This window comes from Scyliorhinus torazame, chromosome 7 (assembly GCF_047496885.1).
Source record: "Scyliorhinus torazame isolate Kashiwa2021f chromosome 7, sScyTor2.1, whole genome shotgun sequence".
Lineage (NCBI taxonomy): Eukaryota > Metazoa > Chordata > Chondrichthyes > Carcharhiniformes > Scyliorhinidae > Scyliorhinus > Scyliorhinus torazame.
The window spans coordinates 90,190,533-90,210,619 of record NC_092713.1 but is presented as its reverse complement, the minus strand read 5'-3'; the positions used below and the strand labels follow the sequence as shown (position 1 = coordinate 90,210,619).

The 20,087-nt window shown below is 47.4% G+C and overlaps 1 protein-coding gene across 2 annotated transcripts in view; it reads right to left on the bottom strand.

Annotated features, from left to right (window-relative positions):
- The window catches only part of negr1 (neuronal growth regulator 1), a 1,009,857-nt gene that overhangs the window by 250,469 nt on the left and 739,301 nt on the right, over positions 1 to 20,087 (bottom strand). For both annotated transcript variants that reach the window (XM_072511034.1, XM_072511035.1), the window contains exon 4: positions 2,505 to 2,639. In XM_072511034.1, the coding sequence (XP_072367135.1) occupies positions 2,505 to 2,639 (135 nt within the window). The remainder of the gene's footprint in view (positions 1 to 2,504; positions 2,640 to 20,087) is intronic.

Genomic DNA, 20,087 nt, shown 5'->3' with positions numbered 1-20,087 from the left:
GCGGCCGCTGACAGTTTCCCATGCATGCGCAGTGGAGAGAGTCTCTTCCGCCTCCGCCATGGTGGAGACCGTGGCGGAGGCGGAAGGGAAAGAGCGCCCCCACGGCACAGGCCCGCTCGCGGATCGGTAGGCCCCGATCGCGGGTCAGGCCACCGTGGGGGCACCCCCCGGGGCCAGATCACCCCGCGCCCCCCCCAGGACCCCGGAGCCCGCCCGCACCGCCTTGTCCCGCCGGTAAGGTAGGTGGTTCAATTTACACCGGCGGGACAGGCATTTTAGCGGCGGGACTTCGGCCCGTCCGGGCCGCAGAATCGAGCGGGGGGGGGGGGGGGGGCGCCAACCGGCGCGGCGCGATTCCCGCCCCCCGCCGAATCTCCGGTGCAGGAGACTTCGGCAACCGGCGGGGGCGGGATTCACGCCAGCCCCCGGCGATTCTCCGACCCGGCGGGGGGTCGGAGAATCTCGCCCCTTTTCCCAAAGGTAGAGGAGTCTAGAACTAGAGGGCATAGGTTTAAGGTGAGAGGAGAGAGATACAAAAGAGACCAGAGGGGAAATCTCTTCACACAGAGGGTGGTGAGCATCTGGAACGAGCTGCCAGAAGCAGTGGTAGAGGCGGGTACAATTTCTTCCTTTAAAAAGCAGTTAGACAGTTACATGGGCAGGGTGGGTATAGAGGAATATGGGCCAAATGCAGGCAAGTGGGACTAGCTTAGTGATAGAAACTGGGCGACATGGACAAGCTGGGCCGAAGGGTCTGTTTCCATGCTGTAAACATCTATGACTCTGTGACTCTATGACACAGGGTCAATTATTTTGAACTGAAATGAGGAGAAGAAGTGTCTGCATTCAATGTGTTGTAAATCTTTGAAATGATCTATCCCTATCAGAATTATGAATGTATTCAATGTGGGAGTATCCACGGCTGGAATGGACAGATTTTTGATCTCTCAGGGAATCAAGTGATTTGGGGAATCCGGCGTTGCATGGCAGGGGTTGGTAGGTGGTGGCTGCAGAGGAGAGGAAAATGTAGTTCAGACTGAACTGTGGTTAAGTCATCGTACTGAATAGTGCAGTGGGCTCAAGGGGCTGTATATTCTACTTCTGCTCCTATTTTTTAAGTTAATGTGAAAGAGGGAACAGGAAAGGAGTGTGGGGAGAAGGAAGAGGGAAAAGGAGGGGTGGGGGAGGGAGATGGAGAGAGAAAGGGTGGGATAGGGGAGACAACGGTGAGAAATGTGGACAGAGGAAGTGGTCAGAAACATTAAAACAGGAGATGCCAATTAGCCCCTCAAACTGTTCATCTTTTTGGATAGACCACGGCTGATTTGCACTTCAACTCTGTTCATTGCCATGATTCATATCTCTTGTTAAACTACCTAATAAACCCTGTTGATCAGAGTCTTGAAAATTTCAATTGACCCTTTGGGGCAATGCATTCCAGACCTCCATGATCCTTTGTGTGAAAAAGTGTTTCCTTCTTTCACTCCTGAATGACCTCGCGTGGATTTTAAGATTTTCTGGCCGGGATTTTCTGGCTGTTCTCACAGGCGGGATCTTCCTTTCCTGCTGAAGACAAACACCTGCTGCGGGTTTCCTGGCCAGGGAGGGGGTGGGTGGGTGGTTGCATCGACGGAAAACCCCATTGACAGTGCCGCTGCCGGCCAATGACGGACTGTCTCCTGCCGCTGCAAAGCTCTGCTGTCCATGTTCTTACTCACAGTCCCATTCATCCAGCATCCAAATGCTCGCTCATTTACATTGGTTCCCGGTTAAGCAATGGCTCGATTTTAATATTCTCGCCTTTGTTTACAAATTCCTCATTACCTTACTCCACTTTATTTCTTTAACTGCCAGTAGTCCTATAACCCTCTGAAATGTCTGTGTTCCTGCAATCTTGGCCTCTTGCACATCCCCAATTTAATCGCTTTACATGCTTTCAGCCGCCTAGGCTACAAGCTCTCAAATTTCCTCCTTGAACCTCTCTTGCTCTCTTTCCTACATTAGGATGTGCCTGAAAAGCTACCTCATTGACCAAGTGCCCTAATATATCACACGCAGCTCAGCGTCAAATGTTTTTTGATAACACTCAAGTGAAGTGCCTTTGGGTGTTTCACGGTGTTAATGGCACAATGCAAACACAATTTATGTATGTGTCCATCTGTATCATGGAGCTAATTTGGACTTCAAGGAATTAAAACATAAATACAGAGTAGTGCTTTAAAGCAAAACACAAATGCTATAAATTTGAATTAAGAGCAGAGAACGCTTTTCTAAAAGAAATAAGAAATACACAGAAACTGATAAATGAACACATCAATCAACATCTGAAAGAAAAATATTAGTTAATGATTTGGATGTCATCGTTTGTCAGTGCTGGTTCCAGGTTCCACCCAATTGTTAACTTTTGCTCATTTTTCAGATGCTTACCAGTATTTAATGTTCAGTACAAACGTCCGAATCAGTTGACTTTCTAAATGAACAGCATTCTTTAAAAGGTAACTTACAATTGACTGTAATGTGGACCCTTCGTGTATCTGGAGAAGACACGTCGTTGTTTGCGAGACATTCATAGTCTCCAGCTTGGTCTCTGGTAATGCCAGTAATCTCAAGGTATTCGCCTTCACTGTCAAAATCTTTCGCTGTAAGGAATAACACAATGTTAAAAGATGAAAATCTACTTGACTGCATGACTTATAATGTGAAATTGATGCTTTGTTTTGTGTACTTTAATAGAATCATTGAAAATTATTGCTGAATTGTATTGACTGACCGGAGAGAGACAAGGGACACTTTATATCGAAAAACAAGCACGATTATCTGTCTATGAAAAGGTGGGCATAAATATGCTCCATATAACTGTTCCTTGTACATATCTTTTAAACCTTCTGCACATTGTCAGGCTCTCAACTATTTCTATAATTGAGTTCATTGACCCTTCAACAACCATGATTTACTCCATTTTTAGAATCTTGTACACATCAACTAATCTTACATCAACTAAATACACTGACAACACCATAGATTTTCTTTTCTCAGGTGGTCTTTGTCATGTTACACATTATATGGATATGTTTACTTTACTTGTGCATAGAATAGAAATTATCAGAAATTATGTACAATTATCTCTGTAAGTTCCCTAATTAGTACTCAAGATACTAATAAGGAACATTCTCTTAGTAACTAATAAATGAATGGAATTTAACTATACAATTCATGAATTTCCATGATTCAATCATTCTTCTCTGCTGAGTTATCTTGTCTCAGCTGGAGTTACAGAAAGGATAACTAATGCCTTATCCATGGTTCCTGCTCCAATTGCATCTGGCAACTCCTGATAGAATGCTACATACTGGTATTTGATCTTTGTTTTTCTCCAGCATTTTCAAACCGTGAGTGATTGTTGAGAAAATTGACTTGCACTTCAAGCTACCTCAGATCCACCCCTACTCGCCAACAAATCCCTGTGAGAGCTGCTTATTATTGGCTCGGATTGATTTATTCTCCTGGCCTAGGGCAGTTATTCTGATTAGTTGAAATGACCCATGTTATCAGCTCCCTCGTCCATTCTTCATTTACTCGTCAAAATTGCAATTAGCCACATCTGATTCCCAATTAGCTGTATCTGGCCAACTTATTGAAAAACTGTGATTTAGAGCATCAAGATAAAATCCCCAGAGTTTTGTTGAATTGACTGGTGTGTTTGTTTCGACTCTCTTGGGAGATTACATGGTTAAGTGACATATTGTTGCACTGTATAACAAGCTTTCAAAGTTTGATAAACTTCCCCCTTTCCTTTTTGTATTTTGTATTTATTTACATTAGATCTGGTAAATTGATGTGCAACCTTTGTTTTTCTCCAAATGTTATCTCAAAATAGTGTACATTGATATTTTCTTTACAAAAGGGCCTCAGCAAGTATCTCCATGCCAAAACAGCTTAATCTCTTTATCAATGAACAGTCAATGAGGGATGTCATAGACTGGAAGACTAAATAACCAGAGATGTTGAAATCTGTGGAGTTGACCATTCTCTTCGGTTCATGGAACAATACTTGTATACGTTCAATGCTTTTTGCACTAGTCTTTCTCAGTAAGGGACCTGATAGAAATTCAGAATCAGACCTCATTGAAATTGAGCAGGCTTGCTGAGTATGCCAGTTGGGTTTACTGATGCTGCTCACCGGTTTGGCCCCATCAAGTTTTCAGTGGCTCTCACTGAGTCAGCCCACAGGCAGGTCCTGGGACGGGGAGGCAAAGGAGAGATGGGAGACACAGTCCTGCCTGACAGAGGCACACAGTATTTCTGTGAAGTTTCTACAGAAAATAAGTTTTTAAAATGTGCCCAGAAGGACCGGTGGTTATGCCACTCTATGCATGAGTCGATTAGTTATAACTTGCAAGAATTTCAATAGAGTTGTACAACATTGCATGAACCTAATTTGCACATGCAAAGGACCCAACTCCTCTTCATACTCTGCTGAGCATAAGACGCTGGCTTCCAATTTGACGGTCATTGCATTTTCGGAGGCAATTGTCTGTGGGGGACTGGATTTTGTTTCACAATTTTACATTCTAAAAAGAACCGGTAAAATAATACTGAATTTCTTCCACTGAATCTCAGTTGAGGTGCTTGCGGTTCTTGCTGACATTCATTTAGATGGTGCTATGTCACATTGGGTCGGTAGAGTGACACTTGCAACGACCTTCTGTCTTAGCTGCTCCTGTTCCTTCAAAGAAAACACCAATGCTGAACTTTATGCAACAGCAATTTTGCACAGTTTATTGAAGGACTCATCTGTTAGGTAGCATCTCTTGCTTTGATCCTCATTGGAATGCCGCCAGCTCCCTTCTGTGCTTAAATTCAGGATTTTATTAGGGTAATTATAATGATATGAATGTGAAGTAATTTTTCAGTAAATTTGTATGTTCCAGCTTCATTGTCTATCAAGTAGAAACAAAATGCATTGTTTATATCCGAGTTCAGAAATATTTGCACTCAGAAATAAGTTAGAAGCTAGAATCATAGTTTTTTTTTTACAGTCCCTTGCCTGCCCCCAGATGTGTTTTCTGGGGGGGGGGGGGTTGTAGCCTTCTGGAATGGCCACTTACAACCAGGAACAGAGAAGCTCGCAAAGCATAGCGGGTAAAATGGACAATGCGAGATTCAGGCAGGCTCAGAGCCTGAAAATGTATATTTGCGGAGTAAGGAACCCAGACGGTATCGAAACCCCGACCAATTAGCATTTGATGGACCGATTAGCATTTGATGGCCCATCTCCACCAAGACAAAGGACTGGTACTTGAGCGACCGGTACAGTCCCAGGCATTTTGGCACCACTCCCTGTACTAGGGAAGCGGAAACAACAGGGTCAGTGACTGCTTGGGACATGTCCAGCCATCCAGGCACCCGCCCATTTATTGGTTCGAAATCAAACATAATGATCAGGGATCACCCAATTAGTGGGCTCCAAACTGAAGGACCGCCCAAAAGAGCGTGAAAACCCCCAAGCATAAGAAGAGAGTCCACCATGTGTTCGTCCTCTTTTGGACCTGGCACCCCGGCAATGACCATCTCCAATCGCAGCACCACCAGAAGCAAGTCCAAGTTCAACGGATGAGCCTAGCTGAGCAGTTACTCTTACAGACCCGATAGATCCAGAATCGAACAACGGCCACTGTTCCTCTGACCTAAGCCGGGTGCCTGAAGTTAAGTACAGGTTGTCTTAGTCGATAGGTGTAGTTTAGCTAGTAGTGTTTATGTTGCATGATTAATTGTGTGTGTAAATAAAGTAGCCTTGACCTTGAACTAACTAACTGGTGTTTGGCTCTTTGGTCGATAGCCGGTTGAACCTTGTGGTGGTATCATTTGATACCTGGCGACTCTGAGCATTCGAATATCGACATCAAAAGGAAGGAGGGAAACCTCACTGGCTGCCATAGTTACAGTAGAGCCACAGAAAAGGCAACGGGGGGGCACATATAATAGGTTGGGTGGGTAGCTCATTACTGCCCACCACCGATCTCATAATAGAAGGGTGGGTAAGGCTGTCCATTAGCGCGACCATTTGTTCTTAAGTTTATTGAGGCCCTTACCTGCCCAGTTAAGTGGCAATTAAGGGCCTCAATCTACCTGCACTGGCGTAATATGCTGGGCAGTGGAATGCAGGTAAGAGTAAGAAGGCTTGAAATGGTGGGAAGGAAGGGGGGAACATCCTTTGGGTGGTGCCCTGTGTGTATTGAGGAGCACCACCCCAAGATCGTAACTACCGCCTGGCGCTGCCAAAGAAACCTCGGAAATACCCTGTCCCATGTCCATCTTCATGGACCTCCTTGCAATTTCAGCATCACCCACTGCTCTCTTCTGGCACTGTGGAACTGCAGGCGCTTCCGCCCAATGTAATTGCCCAGCAGCTCTTGAGGGCGGGACCTCCTTCCTCTGAGAGGTAGAAGTTCCATTCCCAGGTACTTAAGGCCACCCGCAGCGTCATTCAGCCCATACAATAGTTATAGCACAGAAAGAGATAATTCGGTCCATTCTGCTAATGCCAGCACTCTGCAAGAGAACTTAGCTAGTTCTACTTCCTGCCTTTTACCCGTAATCTTGCAAATCATTTTGTCCTCAGACAGTTATATAATTCCCTTTTGAAAGGCACAGTTGAATCTGCCTCCACCACACTCATTGGCACAGCATCCCAGATCCCAGCCAGAAAAATCAATAAGAAAAGATTTTCCTTATGACAACTTTGCTTCTTTTGCCACTCACATTAAATTGGTGCCCTCTGGTTTTTGATCGATCTGCCAATGGGAGCAATTTCTCCCTAACGACTCTGTCCAGACCCTTCCTGAATCTGAAAATCTCTGTCACATTTTATCTTAACCTTCTCTTCTCTAAGGAGACAAACCTCAGCTTCTTGAATCTGTCCACTAAACTGACCATACAATTAATGCCATATTACAGACATGCTTTTCGTCACTGCACAATTGCAGGAAGGAGCTCAACACACTGAAAAACTTATGCTTACAACTTTGTTATCTATAATGAAGCTCATCAATAATTTAAGAACAAAGCAAAAATCATATATATATATATATATATATAAACTGTAAGACCAGGTGAACTATATTTCTGTTGTATGTTCTTGCAACCTTAAATTATGTTCTTCAACAGTGTCGAATGTAGTATTTCAATCTCTGCCTAAACAAAAATAACCACATTTACTAAATGATTCCCAAATGAAGAAATTACCAACAAAATTTCACTTTTGGAATTTTTACAGGAATCTCAGCCGATGAAAATGAAAGACAAATTAACAGGCAAAACACACTTCAATTAAAAAGGTATATTTCACCTCAAATGGTCGATACAACAAAGAAATGTCTTGGCCAACTACAAGCATTCCCCTTCAGTATGAATGGCATAATATGGCGACACAGTTCCACAATATGCTGTTCCTTATTCAAATGGGAAAGGTCAGGAATCTTATCCGACAGCAGTTTTCATCTTTGTGTTTCAAAAGTGCGATTATCATCATCAGCAAGGCCCACTTCTCTCTGCCTCAGGTAACAATAGTCTCAATGGTGTAGCTTTTCAGAATTCCTTTTCAACCAACCAACCAATATTAAGAGTTCAAGGTTTGGCCACTCCTGGGAAAACACCCAGCACGTTAGCATCTCTGAGCTGTTCACACAGATTTCCAGGTTATTGATATTTTTAACCAACTTTCACAGTACCTCCAAGAGCTTTTGTCTCCTTTACTTCCGAACATAAAAAAACAAACCTCTTCCTGAGATTGATTTGCGTATTTTCCTCATTTGTCTGCTTTTTCGTTATATCTGTTTTGTGTGCTGTTTGCCTTTAACCTCCAGCTCCTCCACTTGTACCTCTGCTTTATGTCTGCAGCTCTTTGTGTTGGCAGTCACACAGTTTCTTTCTTAAATTCCTTCCTTTCGGTGCTACTTCCAGGTCAAGGATCACCAGATCACATGGACTAGTATTTTTATTATTCAAACAAATTGCAAATGATCCCTTTAAATTTGATGCAAACACTTCAAAGACTTTTCCAAACATACTAAAAAACACTAACAGATTCCACAGACCTTTCAAAGAAATTACAAACTTTCCTTACTGTACAAATTCCAGATTTTTAATGAAAGGGGCCTTAACATGGGTTACAATAGCCATCAGCAATTGTACATTTGTGATTGCAGCAATCATATGAAAGGAGGAGAGACTGGGGAAGCATGCTCCCTCGCTTGGAGTTTCTCCTGCAGGATCTAAGGTGCTGCAGTGAAGTGGACTATCTCAAGGATGGGAGAAAGAGGACAACATCTCTAACCATGCAAGTGTGGATGGAGGTAACAGAGGAAGTCAGCAGAAATGTGCTCCCTCCAATCTGAAGACAGTGCACCAACAGGATTTAAGAGGGTATGACATGTGAGTGGCATAATCCTTTCGATTATCAAACCCCAACCCCTGACTTTCCAAGCATTCACCTGCACAGCAATACTCGGTTAAACACACTTTGCAACTTCACTTATTCCTCTCTCTGCAGGCACCTCTCAGCCCCATCTTAGCAGCCAACACTCACCCTCAGCCTATTGGCCTCTCATATCCATGCCTCAGTTACTCTTCACAAATGGTGTCCTTCTCTCCTCTTCATATAATCCATTAAGAATACTTACACCTCTCCACTTTCTTTCCTTGCAGGAGAAGAGAGTGCAAGATTTGGCAAGAGGCAGAGATGTAGGTTGGGAAGGCCTTACATTGACAGGCATTTTTTGAGCCAATGGAAATGCATCTGGTCCCTGGGAAGGAGATCTTGTTCCAGGAGACTGCAGGAGCCAGCAGAAATCCTCCTCGTCAGTCTGAGCCTCCTAACGCATTGGTGCTCACAGATTTCAAGACTAATCTTCAGCCTATAGATCGGTGTTGGGGGGGTCTTTCAGCTGAATCTCGGTGTCCATCCCAATAGCCCCATTGAGGGACATATGGCTGAGGAGAAAACAACTTATGCTCAAGCTGTTGGTGATGCTCATGCTGCTGAAGCAGTTTGTGATTGTGTGTCCTCTGCTCCTAATCCTCAGAAAAAGAGCATGATGGATCTGCATAAGTTCTCCAAAGCTGTGATGAAGACTGGCAAAAGGGATGTGCAGCTGAAGATGAGTGAAGTACCAGACAGGTGAAATGCCTTTCAAGAAATTAGCATTAATCTGTGAAGCATAGTGTATTGACCAGCAGTCTCTCAATGGCTGTGGCTGAAGCCTTTCACTATAGCCAAAGTGGTAATAGGGAGACAGGTTGTGAGCAGGGTGAAGGAAGAAAAACGTTGGTGTTGAGAAAATTGGGTGGGCAGGGGGTGTTGTAAAGAGGGCGGTAAAGGGAAGCAGGTGGGGTAGGCTCCAAGATGTAGGTCAAGAAAACACAGCATTGGCATGCTGCTCAAGATCTCCAGAGATTGGTTATAATCTGAGCAAGGTGGCAAAATGATAGATAATGAGTTTTTTTGTCAGAGAAAGCTTTACCGCTAGACAAAGAATTTGCATGTAGAAAGTATATAACACAAGTGAAGGAGGTACTCAGTACCTCTGCCACACTGTGTTTACTCAATGTTATTACAATTATACAGTTCTTCCTTGAGGCTTTTTCCTGCCTGGTTGATCTTCTGTAAGTGCAGAGGAGGATTCAGGACAATCCACATCCAACAGCCTGCTCTGAAAACTCTGCTCACATTTTGACACCTGAGACAAAGCCCACAGCAGCTGAGACAATCCACAACATTCTGAAACAATTAACAACATTCTAAACGATTCAACCTACAACATTATGAGAAAAAAAAGTCAACTCGCCAATCTCCCAATGTTACCAGATCCTTTAAAATATTTCAGGATCAGCATCTTTGCCAAAAACGAATCAGTTCTTCCTTCGGCCATACCCTATCACTATACCAAATTTTGTTGAAATCTGTGGGGTTTTTCAGATATATTGTTTCAGGCAAACATTACCTAGGCTAGAGAGCACATGAAAATTGTAGTAATAGTTCCTTTTCACCACGTGCTTTCACCAAATCTCGGTTGAAGGCAGAGAAAGAAAATGCCAGCCAGATCTGGGCATCTCGCCAGAGGACAACTCTTGTTGGAGTGAATAGCAAACATTGCTGGAGCATGATGCATTGTTAAAGATACGACAACCAAAAACAATTCATGATTTTAATATCTTACCAGTTAGCCTTCCACAATATTGTACATGGCGTGTCAGGAACAGGCAAAGCTTTTTTTTTTCAGATGAGGCCAGAGAATAATTACATGAGGACAGCCGAATGAAATTCCTCATTTTAAAGTCATACAGTTTGTCCTTACTTTTACAGTTTCATTATAAATCCCTTTGTCCACATTTATAATGAAAGCACTCCCACCAGTGCAGCATCTCCACTAAGGGGAAGGTATATTTATAGCATAATAAATTCATCAAGACTGTTCCATTATAAATGCGGAAATTATAATTTTGGAAAAGGTGGCACGGAAAGCTTGCAATTGGAAGTTTTTTAATACAGATATAAGTAGATTAGCAGAAATATCCATAAATGAAATGTTTTGGAGTTACAGTATAATAAGTGATAGACTTCAAAGTGTCATTTATTAATTACTTTTGCAATTTATTTGCTCTTATACTCGTGTCACTAATTTCTATGGGTTTATCCTGTTCATCCACTGTAATTTATGCAGACGACCTTTGGAAACCCAAGAGGAATGGCATGAAAGTGTTTGGACCATTTTTCCAGTGTTACTGTGGGTCTATTGACCAGTTAACGATGGATGCTCAGGGAACCCCACTCCTGCGGAAAATCTTAGTGTCCACTCTACGTATCAGCCATCGCTGTACCATAAAATATTGACTTTTAGTATCTTTATCTGTAACCATTTTCATGAAATGTATTGTTCCACAGAATAACAGAATCCTTGCAGTTCTATGAAGTTGGGGGTGGAGGCTGGTTTAAGGGTGGTGATGTTTTGTACCCAATGTTTCACACAGAGTTTTGGAACATTCCATGCAAATCATCACACTTCCAACTAGATTCACATTTAGAACGAATATGGGGGTAAGAATTGTAGGTATGCATGTAAATTATTTAATTAAACTGGGGAAAGGTTACTAGAAACAACGTGTCTTGGAGACTTGGGAGATAAAAGGGGTAAACGTGCATGCATTTGTAATAAGAGGCCAAAGTGAAATGTATTTATAAGTAAAGAGGTAGGGTTTAGAAACTTGCATTCAGAGGTAGATAGGGACGTGGCTTTTCAGCTGTTAAATTTCAATGGTGAATAAGGGGCTGGATTCTCCGCCGTCGGGATGCTCCGTTTTGCCGGCAGCCCGGGAGTTTCCCGATGGCGTGGGGCTGCCCCACATTGGGAAACCCCTTTGACCAGCCGGCGAAATGGAGCATCCCGCCGGCATGCTGAACCAGAAATCTGGCGTGGCGGAACGGAGAATCCAGCCAAAGCTATTTTAACAACTTACAAAGATTTCCTAAGTAAACAAGGGAAGGTTATTACATTTTAGTTGGGCCAAGGGGGAAGCCATAGGAAAACATGAAAGATTTTTATATTTTGGATAAGTTGAGTTTAAAGGAGTGCTGAAGACAATAGAATCAGCAAAGCTAGGAGAAAAGGATATTTAAGGATCGGTGTCGGGGGAGGGGGGTGGGGAGATGGATATCCTGAAACCGACTCTGTGTTGAGAGAAGCTGCAAAATCTGAACCAGCCATCCACAGACCAGAAAAGTATTTGTTTCAGGAAACAGTTAGGTTTCTAAATTTTCTTGGATTTGCACAACATTGTAGAAGGGTTTGAAAAGTCATTTGGTACACCTCTACAAAAGTGACAGCAGTTTTACCTTGGGTACTCTTACTGGATTTTGAGAGTTAAAAATGTATAGGTGAGTATTACCGAGTGGTGTTAACTGGTGTGTTCGGACCAAGTGGGTTTATTTGGGGGGATGTTTGTGGAACTTTAATCTTCAATGCTGTTTGTGATTTTCATTAATGACTTGGATGAGGGAGTTGAAGGGTGGGTCAGTAAATTTGCAGACGATACGAAGATTGGTGGAGTTGTGGTTAGTAAGGAGGGCTGTTGTAGGCTGCAAAGAGACATAGATAGGATGCAGAGCTGGGCTGAGAAGTGGTAGATGGAGTTTAACCCTGAAAAGTGTGAGGTTGTCCATTTTGGAAGGACAAATATGAATGCGGAATACAGGGTTAACGGTAGAGTTCTTGGCAATGTGGAGGAGCAGAGAGATCTTGGGGTCTATGTTCATACATCTTTGAAAGTTGCCACTCAAGTGGATAGAGCTGTGAAGAAGGCCTATGGTGTGCTCACGTTCATTAACAGAGGGATTGAATTTAAGAGCCGTGAGGTGATGATGCAGCTGTACAAAACTTTGGTAAGGCCACATTTGGAGTACTGTGTACAGTTCTGGTCGCCTCATTTTAGGAAGGATGTGGAAGCTTTGGAAAAGGTGCAAAGAAGATTTACCAGGATGTTGCCTGGAATGGAGAGTAGGTCTTACGAGGAAAGGTTGAGGGTGCTAGGCCTTTTCTCATTAGAACGGAGAAGGATGAGGGGCGACTTGATAGAGGTTTATAAGATGATCAGGGGAATAGATAAGAGTAGACAGTCAGAGACTTTTTCCCCCAGGTGGAACAAACCATTACAAGGGGACATAAATTTAAGGTGAAAGGTGGAAGATATAGGAGGGATATCAGAGGTAGGTTCTTTACCCAGAGAGTAGTGGGGGCATGGAATGCACTGCCTGTGGAAGTAGTTGAGTCGGAAACATTAGGGACCTTCAAGCAGCTATTGGATAGGTACATGGATTACGGTAAAATGATATAGTGTAGATTTATTTGTTCTCAAGGGCAGCACGGTAGCATTGTGGATAGCACAATTGCTTCACAGCTCCAGGGTCCCAGGTTCGATTCCGGCTTGGGTCACTGTCTGTGCGGAGTCTGCACGTCCTCCCCGTGTCTGCGTGGGTTTCCTCCGGGTGCTCCGGTTTCCTCCCACAGTCCAAAGATGTGCGGGTTAGGTGAATTGGCCAATGATAAATTGCCCTTAATGTCCAAATTGCCCTTGGTGTTGGGTGGAGGTGTTGAGTTTGGGTACGGTGCTCTTTCCAAGAGCCGGTGCAGACTCAAAGGGCCGAATGGCCTCCTTCTGCACTGTAAATTCAATGATAATCTATGATTAATCTAGGACAAAGGTTCGGCACAACATCGTGGGCCGAAGGGCCTGTTCTGTGCTGTATTTTCTATGTTCTATGTTCAAGTTTCCTTCTTGCTAATGAATCTTTTAATTTCTAAAATCCCATGGGATTCTCCGTTTCTGAGACTGAGTGTTGACGCCAACGCAGAATTCGATGACAGGACTTCCATGACAGAAAAACTGCCGCCACACCTGGACCGATTCCACTACTGCTAAGGGGCTAGTACCAATGCCACGTGGAACACAATGGAATCTAATGAGAAATGGTGCCGTATTCGCCGGTTTCGCGATTGACAATCAAAGGTTGACAAGCTGCAGCTGCATGTACACACTGCACTCACCACACACATCATCCCAGCCAACAAGATGGCAGCGAGGAGAACAGCACCAAGGTTTACCGTTGCCGAGTTGGAGACCCTCTTGGACTCGGTGGATGAGCAGCGGATTACCTTGTACCCCGGCCCAGGAAGGAGGCTGCCAGCTGCTGCCATTCGCTGTGCCTGGGCGCAGGTGGCAGAGGCTGTGAGCGCCATGGGCAACACCGTCTGGACAGGCCAGCAGTGCCGGAAAAAACTGTATGATCTCCTCAGGGCGGCCAGGGGGAGTAGGCAGTAACCCCTGACAGTAATCCATGGCAGTAACCCATGTCCCACATACCCATAATCCTACCCTCCCACCCACCAGGAGGATGGCCGAACCCCCACCCTGCACCACATGCAGGCACCCATACCGGCCGCCATGGCTGAGTGCCTTACACTGAAGCCACCACCTATCCACACCCTAGGCCGCATTCGTCAGACTGTCTAAGACTGTCGTTTTCTGTTCCCCCCCTCCGGGACAAGGCCACACACAACTGCTGGGAGCGGGAGAAGACAGGAGGGGACCGCCGGACCTGCACCCCCTCACCGTGGCCGAGCAGAGGGCCCTGAATGTGGTCAGCGGCCCAGAGGAACGGGAGGTCGCCACGGTGGTGTTCGGCCGCAGGCGAGGAAGTGAGACTCTGCTTAGTTGCGGTTTCCTGTGGCACATGTACCAACCTCACCCAACCATCCTCACCCCCATACCACCGCCCCCCACCCACATGCTGACCCCCACTCCCCCTGGCCCGAGGTCTAATCTGGTGTCCTGCAGGACCTGCTGGTGATGGCACGGGTCCATTCTGACGTCCCCTGCCCCCAGCCATTGACACAGCCGGACCCCCCCCCCCCCCCACCCCATGAGCCAAGCAGTGACTCTGAGAGCAGCTCAGACACCAGCCCTCCACCTGAGACTCCGGAGACCGGGTCGGAAGATGACAGTGATTTTCTGTCACAGCTGTCTCCAACACCCTCCACCATCCCAGAGACACTCAGCTCTGTTGCGCATTTTAGTGAAGAGGCTCCTGGGACACTATCTTACGCACACCACACAGTTGATCTAGTGCAACAGGTGAGGGTAGGAACACCCAAGGGACTAACTGCCGTCCAGATGGGTCTCGAGCATCTGGAACAAACAGTCCCATCCATAGTGGAGATGCAGTTGCAGAGCCAGGAACTACATGAGGGGATGTCGGCGAGCATCCAGTACCTGCAGGTGTAGTAGGAGGGGTCCAACCATGTGCAGGAGCAGGAGGTTGTGCCGACAATGCGTGCCACCCAGGCCACCACCGCATGTGTGATGGACGCATTAGGGGCGATGGTTTCGGCTATGGATCAACATGTCCAAGGCCTGGGGCATTCTTTGCAGGCAGTGGCCAAGGCCCTGGACAGGTTTGCCGCCTCACAGGCGACCATGTCCCAGAGCCACCTAAAAATCACAGCGGCGCTCCTGAGCGTGGCCCAGTCACAGCAGGCCATGGTTGGGAACGTCGGCGGCATTGCCCAGGCGCTGGCCAATGGGGCGCAGACAGAAAGGGACGTGACCCAGTCCCGGCGGAAGATGATGAATTCAATGGCTGATGTGACACAAATGTAGAAGGTGATGGCACAGTCGCAGCATGATGTGGCGCTGTCCCAGACGGTGATGGTCCACTCCCTATGCTCCATGGCCGCGAGCGTGAAGATCAGAGCGGGCCTCCAGAGCGGGTGAGGGTGTGGAGGCTTGGGATGCGGTGCCCGTGTCCCTGACCAGTCATATAGGGCCTCCATTACTGTGTGGATACAGCTGTGCACTGAGGTCTGTGAGATCACCGACAGGTCCCCATTCGGCACCTGGAAGGACCCCGTTGCGTAAAGGTTCCGGGCGACCAACACCCTGATGACCACTGGGGCGGATGTCTTCCCCTATACTCCTGCAGTGCCAGGCGCTCCATCACCTGGCAGATATGTCGCACAGTCTCTCTACTCAGGCGGAGTCTTCGACGGCATGCCCGACCCGGCATGTCCTTGAATGACAGGTGCTGCCGGTACACACAAGGCTGCATGCAGTGCCTCCTTGGCACCTCCTCCGCGGTCTTTTGGGCAGCCGGCCCTCCAACCTGGGCAGGTGAAACCTGCCTCTCTGCTTCCCGCTCCACTGCTGCCCGCTCCGCTGCTGCAGCTTCCTCCTCCTCCTCGAGCAGCAGCAGCTCGTACAGCCACAGGGCATTCCCCAGGGCTGCGGCGACTAGCAGGAACACCACCATCGCTGGTTGAATTCCAATATCCATTGTCTGCAGGGGGTGAAAGGCTGAAGTGTTAGCATGGTGTGTACCCCCATTCCCAGTCAGGTCCACCGGCTACATGGTGGCCCCGGTTGGCACTGCGGGCTCCGCCCTCGCGTGTTACCCTCCCCCCCCCCCCCCCCCACCCACCCCCTCATCCCTGGCCCCTTCAGTGGGTGACACCTTGGGAGCTTCAGGCCCTGGCACTCGTCACTGATGTCAGGGGTTCTGTTGGCTGGCACTGCCCCCGCCTGGGGTATGCACCTTGGCCCCCATACAGCCTACTATGGGTTTTGCCCTGGGTGAGATGCCGGCGGGTGGCGGCTGGGTGGGGCGGGGGTCCGGGGGGGTGCAGGGTGGGGGCACCCATATGGTTGGTGTCACTCTGCAGATCCAGGTGCCAAGGTGGGTGGTTAGTCGTGTGTGCTGCAAGATGGCTGCCCTGCAGGCCATGGTGACGGTGGTCCGTGACTGGACACCGCCCTGGTCCCGTGGGTGGTCACCCTGGCTACTCGGCTTGTTCCCCGCGTCCCCCCCCCTCCCCTAGCCCTGGCAGGGTCGCCCCAACCTAGCCAGCCTGGCAAGTGTCCGGCCTGCCAGCCCGCAGTTGCTCATCACCGTGTCCTACCTCCTCGCCTCTCTCTCTCTCCCTCAGCAGCCACCACGTCGGTTTCTCGATTTTTAAAAGCACAATTGAACCTCGCCATCAGAGGCGGAGAATCGAGGAGGCCCCGGAGAACACCAAGGGTGGGATTCTCCGACACCGCACCAGGCCGGAGAATCGCCCGGAGGGGGGGTGCGAATCATGCGACGCCGCTCCGACGATTCTCCGGCGACTGGAGAATCATGGCCATTGGCTCCGGCGCAGTTGTCGGCGGTGCCAGTCGGGGGCCACTCAACGGGATGTCCACGCGTGATGGGCTGAGTCCCGCCGGCATCGTTCTCGTGTGGTCCTACCCGGCGGGACCTCGGCGTTCATGCTGCGGGGGCGCCCTGTTTGGGGGGGGGGGGGATCCGACCCCAGGGGGGCCTCCATGGTGGCCTGGTCCACAATCGGGGCCTACCGATCGGCAGGCGAGCTTATCCTGGTGGGGGTCTATGTTCCTCTGCGCAGGGCCCCTGTAGCTCTCTGCCATGTTGTGTCGGGGCCGGCGCGGAGACGGCAACCCACGCTCTTGCGCGAACTTGCGCCGACCGTAGCGCACATGCGCGAACTCACGCCGGCTGTAACGCGCATGCGCGGACCTACGGCACACGTGCTGACGCCCGTATCGGCAGCTGGAGCGGCGTGAGGCTCTCCACTGCCGTGCTGGCCCCCTGTGCGGCGCAGGATCGCTGATCCTGGGGGCCAGATGACGCCGTCATAAAACGCTCCGGCGTTTACGACGGCGTCAACACTTAGCCCCAGGATCAGAGAATCCCGCCCCAGGTGCTTCCTGTACGTGCGTTCCAGAGGTCCTGAGAATCGCGATTTTGCGTCAAAACCGCGATTTTGGCATCAGAACATATTTTCCGTCCAATCACCTTGCCCGATTTCGGCGTCGGGCAAAAGAGAATCCTGCCCCATATGTTTTACTGGAATTCAAAGCCATTGATCAGTAGATTTCTCCTCATTTTCAGAATACGAAAACAAAAGGTTATGGTCAGTAAGACCAGCTTTCCTGCTGGTAGTTGGTTTGCTGAGCAAATAACATATGCTGTGGTCGTGGAAATGATACCTGGGCATGGACTTTTCTGAGCTTGTTGGACAAATAGCTGGTCATTAATGTGATCCTACCGGTATCCAACTGCATTTTGTTTCGGCAGGGAGGATGGGATGGGTGTGGTGGTCAGTGGCTCCCCCCTTCTTTGAGCCACTGCATTAAACCAGGGAGAAGGCTGTTTATTGAAAAGGGCTACCCACTGTACATCATCTGACCCCATGTAGAAAGTTCTACTACAATGAGAGAAATGCTGCAACTACAGTTTGGGTTCCGCCAGGGTCACTCAGCTCCTGACCTCATTACAGTCTTGGTTTAAACATGGACAAAAGAGTTGAATGCCAGAGCTGAGGTGAGAGTGACTGCCCTTGACATCAAGGCAGCATTTGACCGCGTATGGCATCAAGGAGCCCTAGCTAAACTGAAGTCAATGCGAATCAGGGGGGAAACTCTCCCCTGGTTGGAGTTATACCTGGCACAAAGGAAGATGGTTGTGGTGGTTGGAAGTCAATCATATCAACTTCAGGACATCATTGCAGGAGTTCCTCAGGGTAGTGTACTCAGCCCAACAATCTTCAGCTGCTTCATCAATGACCTCCCTTCCATTATAAGGTCAGAAGTGGCGATGTTTGCTTTTGACTGCACAATGTTCAGCACCATTCGTGACTCCCCAGATAATGAAGCAATCTGTGTCCAAATGCAGCAAGACCTGGACAATATCTAGGCTTGGGCTGACAAGTGGCAAGTTACATTCACGCCTTGCAAGTGCCAGGCAATGACCATCTCCTACAAGAGAGAATCTAACCACGTCCCCTTGACATTCAATGGCATTACCATCGCTGAATCCCCCACAATCAGCATCCTGAGGCTTACCATTGATCATAAATTGAACTGGATTAGCCACATTAATACTGTGGCTACCAGGGCAGGTCAAAGACTAGGAATCCTATGGTGAGTATCTCAGCTCCTGACCCCCCCAAACCCTGTCCACCATCTACAAGGAACAAGTCAGGAGTGTAATAGAATACTCTCCACTTGCCTGGATGAGTGCAGCTCCAACAACAACAAAAAAATAATCTTTATTGTCACAAGTAGGCTTACATTAACACTGCATTGAAGTTACTGTGAAAAGCCCCTCGTCGCCACCTTCCGGCGCCTGTTCGGGTACACTGAGGGAGAATTCAGAATTCTCAGCTGGTACAACCTCAAGAAGCTCAACACCATCCAGGACGAAGCGGCCCACTTGATTGCTCCTCATTCCACAAACATTCAAACCCTCCACCACCGATGAACAGTGGCAGCCATGTGTACCATCTACAGGATGCACTGCAGTAACTCACCAACATCCTTAGACAACACCTTCCAAACCCGTGACCACTACCATCTAGAAGGACAAGAACAGCAGATACCTGGGAACCCCACCGCCTGGAGCTTCCCCTCCAAGTCACTGACCACCCTGATTTGGAAATATATCGCCCTTCACTGTCGCCGAGTCAAAATCCTGTAACTCCCTTCCTAACAGCACAGCGGGTGTACCCACAGCTCATGGACTGCAGCGGTTCAAGAAGGCAATGCACCACCACCTTCTGAAGGGCAACTAGATATGGGAAATAAATGCTGGCCTAACCAGCAATGGCCACATCCCATAAATGAAGTTAAAAAAAATACATCATGGAACAGACCATCGGCATCCTGAAACAATGGTTCCATGGCATGGACATCTCGAGGCAACCCTACGGTACTTAGCAGAGCTTGCCACCTAGTCATAGTGATTAGCTGAGCCCTCTACAAACTGGCCATTGTTCTATTCCAGAAAGCCAGGCAATGAAGATAGAACTGGAGCCTCAACTTTACAAATGTTGTCGGCTTTTATTCACTGAGATACAGATTACAAACATGCACCTCCAAATGATGTACCCATAGTTTAAATCTGCTCCTATATATAGTGTTCTGCATAAAACAAATGAACAATTAAAAGGGACAAATTAACTAAAGGTCAAATCAACAAGTGAAAAGGCACAGCTCCTTAAAAGTGAACTGCAACAAAAAAGGCAAAGCATAAAAGAAAATTCCAAAATGTCAAATTAAAATGTGATTGTGGGGATCAATAAAGCAACCCAGCCCGAGGCGCCCGTTGATCACGAAAGGCCTCCAGTCCGCCTCTGGATACGGTGTACTCCTTCTCCAAGGACAGCCGACCCTGAACATACAAAGCGGGGCACATTGTTGGGTTGGCCTGGACCTATTAATGGCCTCCCCTTGTCATGGGAGTGTCCCTTTTAGAAATGTTCTGTATTATCACATGGTTTCAGTGATGTCATTGTATGGGTGGAGCTGGGCTGTGGCTCTGAGTTTTTACTTTCGGTTTACACTTTTGGAAGCTGGATTCAGACAAAGAAGGCTTCTCCTCTCTCTCTCTCTGCATGTTAAAAGGTGTCCAGATCACTTGATAATTTAAAAGTGATAACTGTTTTCTGGAAAGAATTCAAACGTACTGTTTTGGTAAAAGT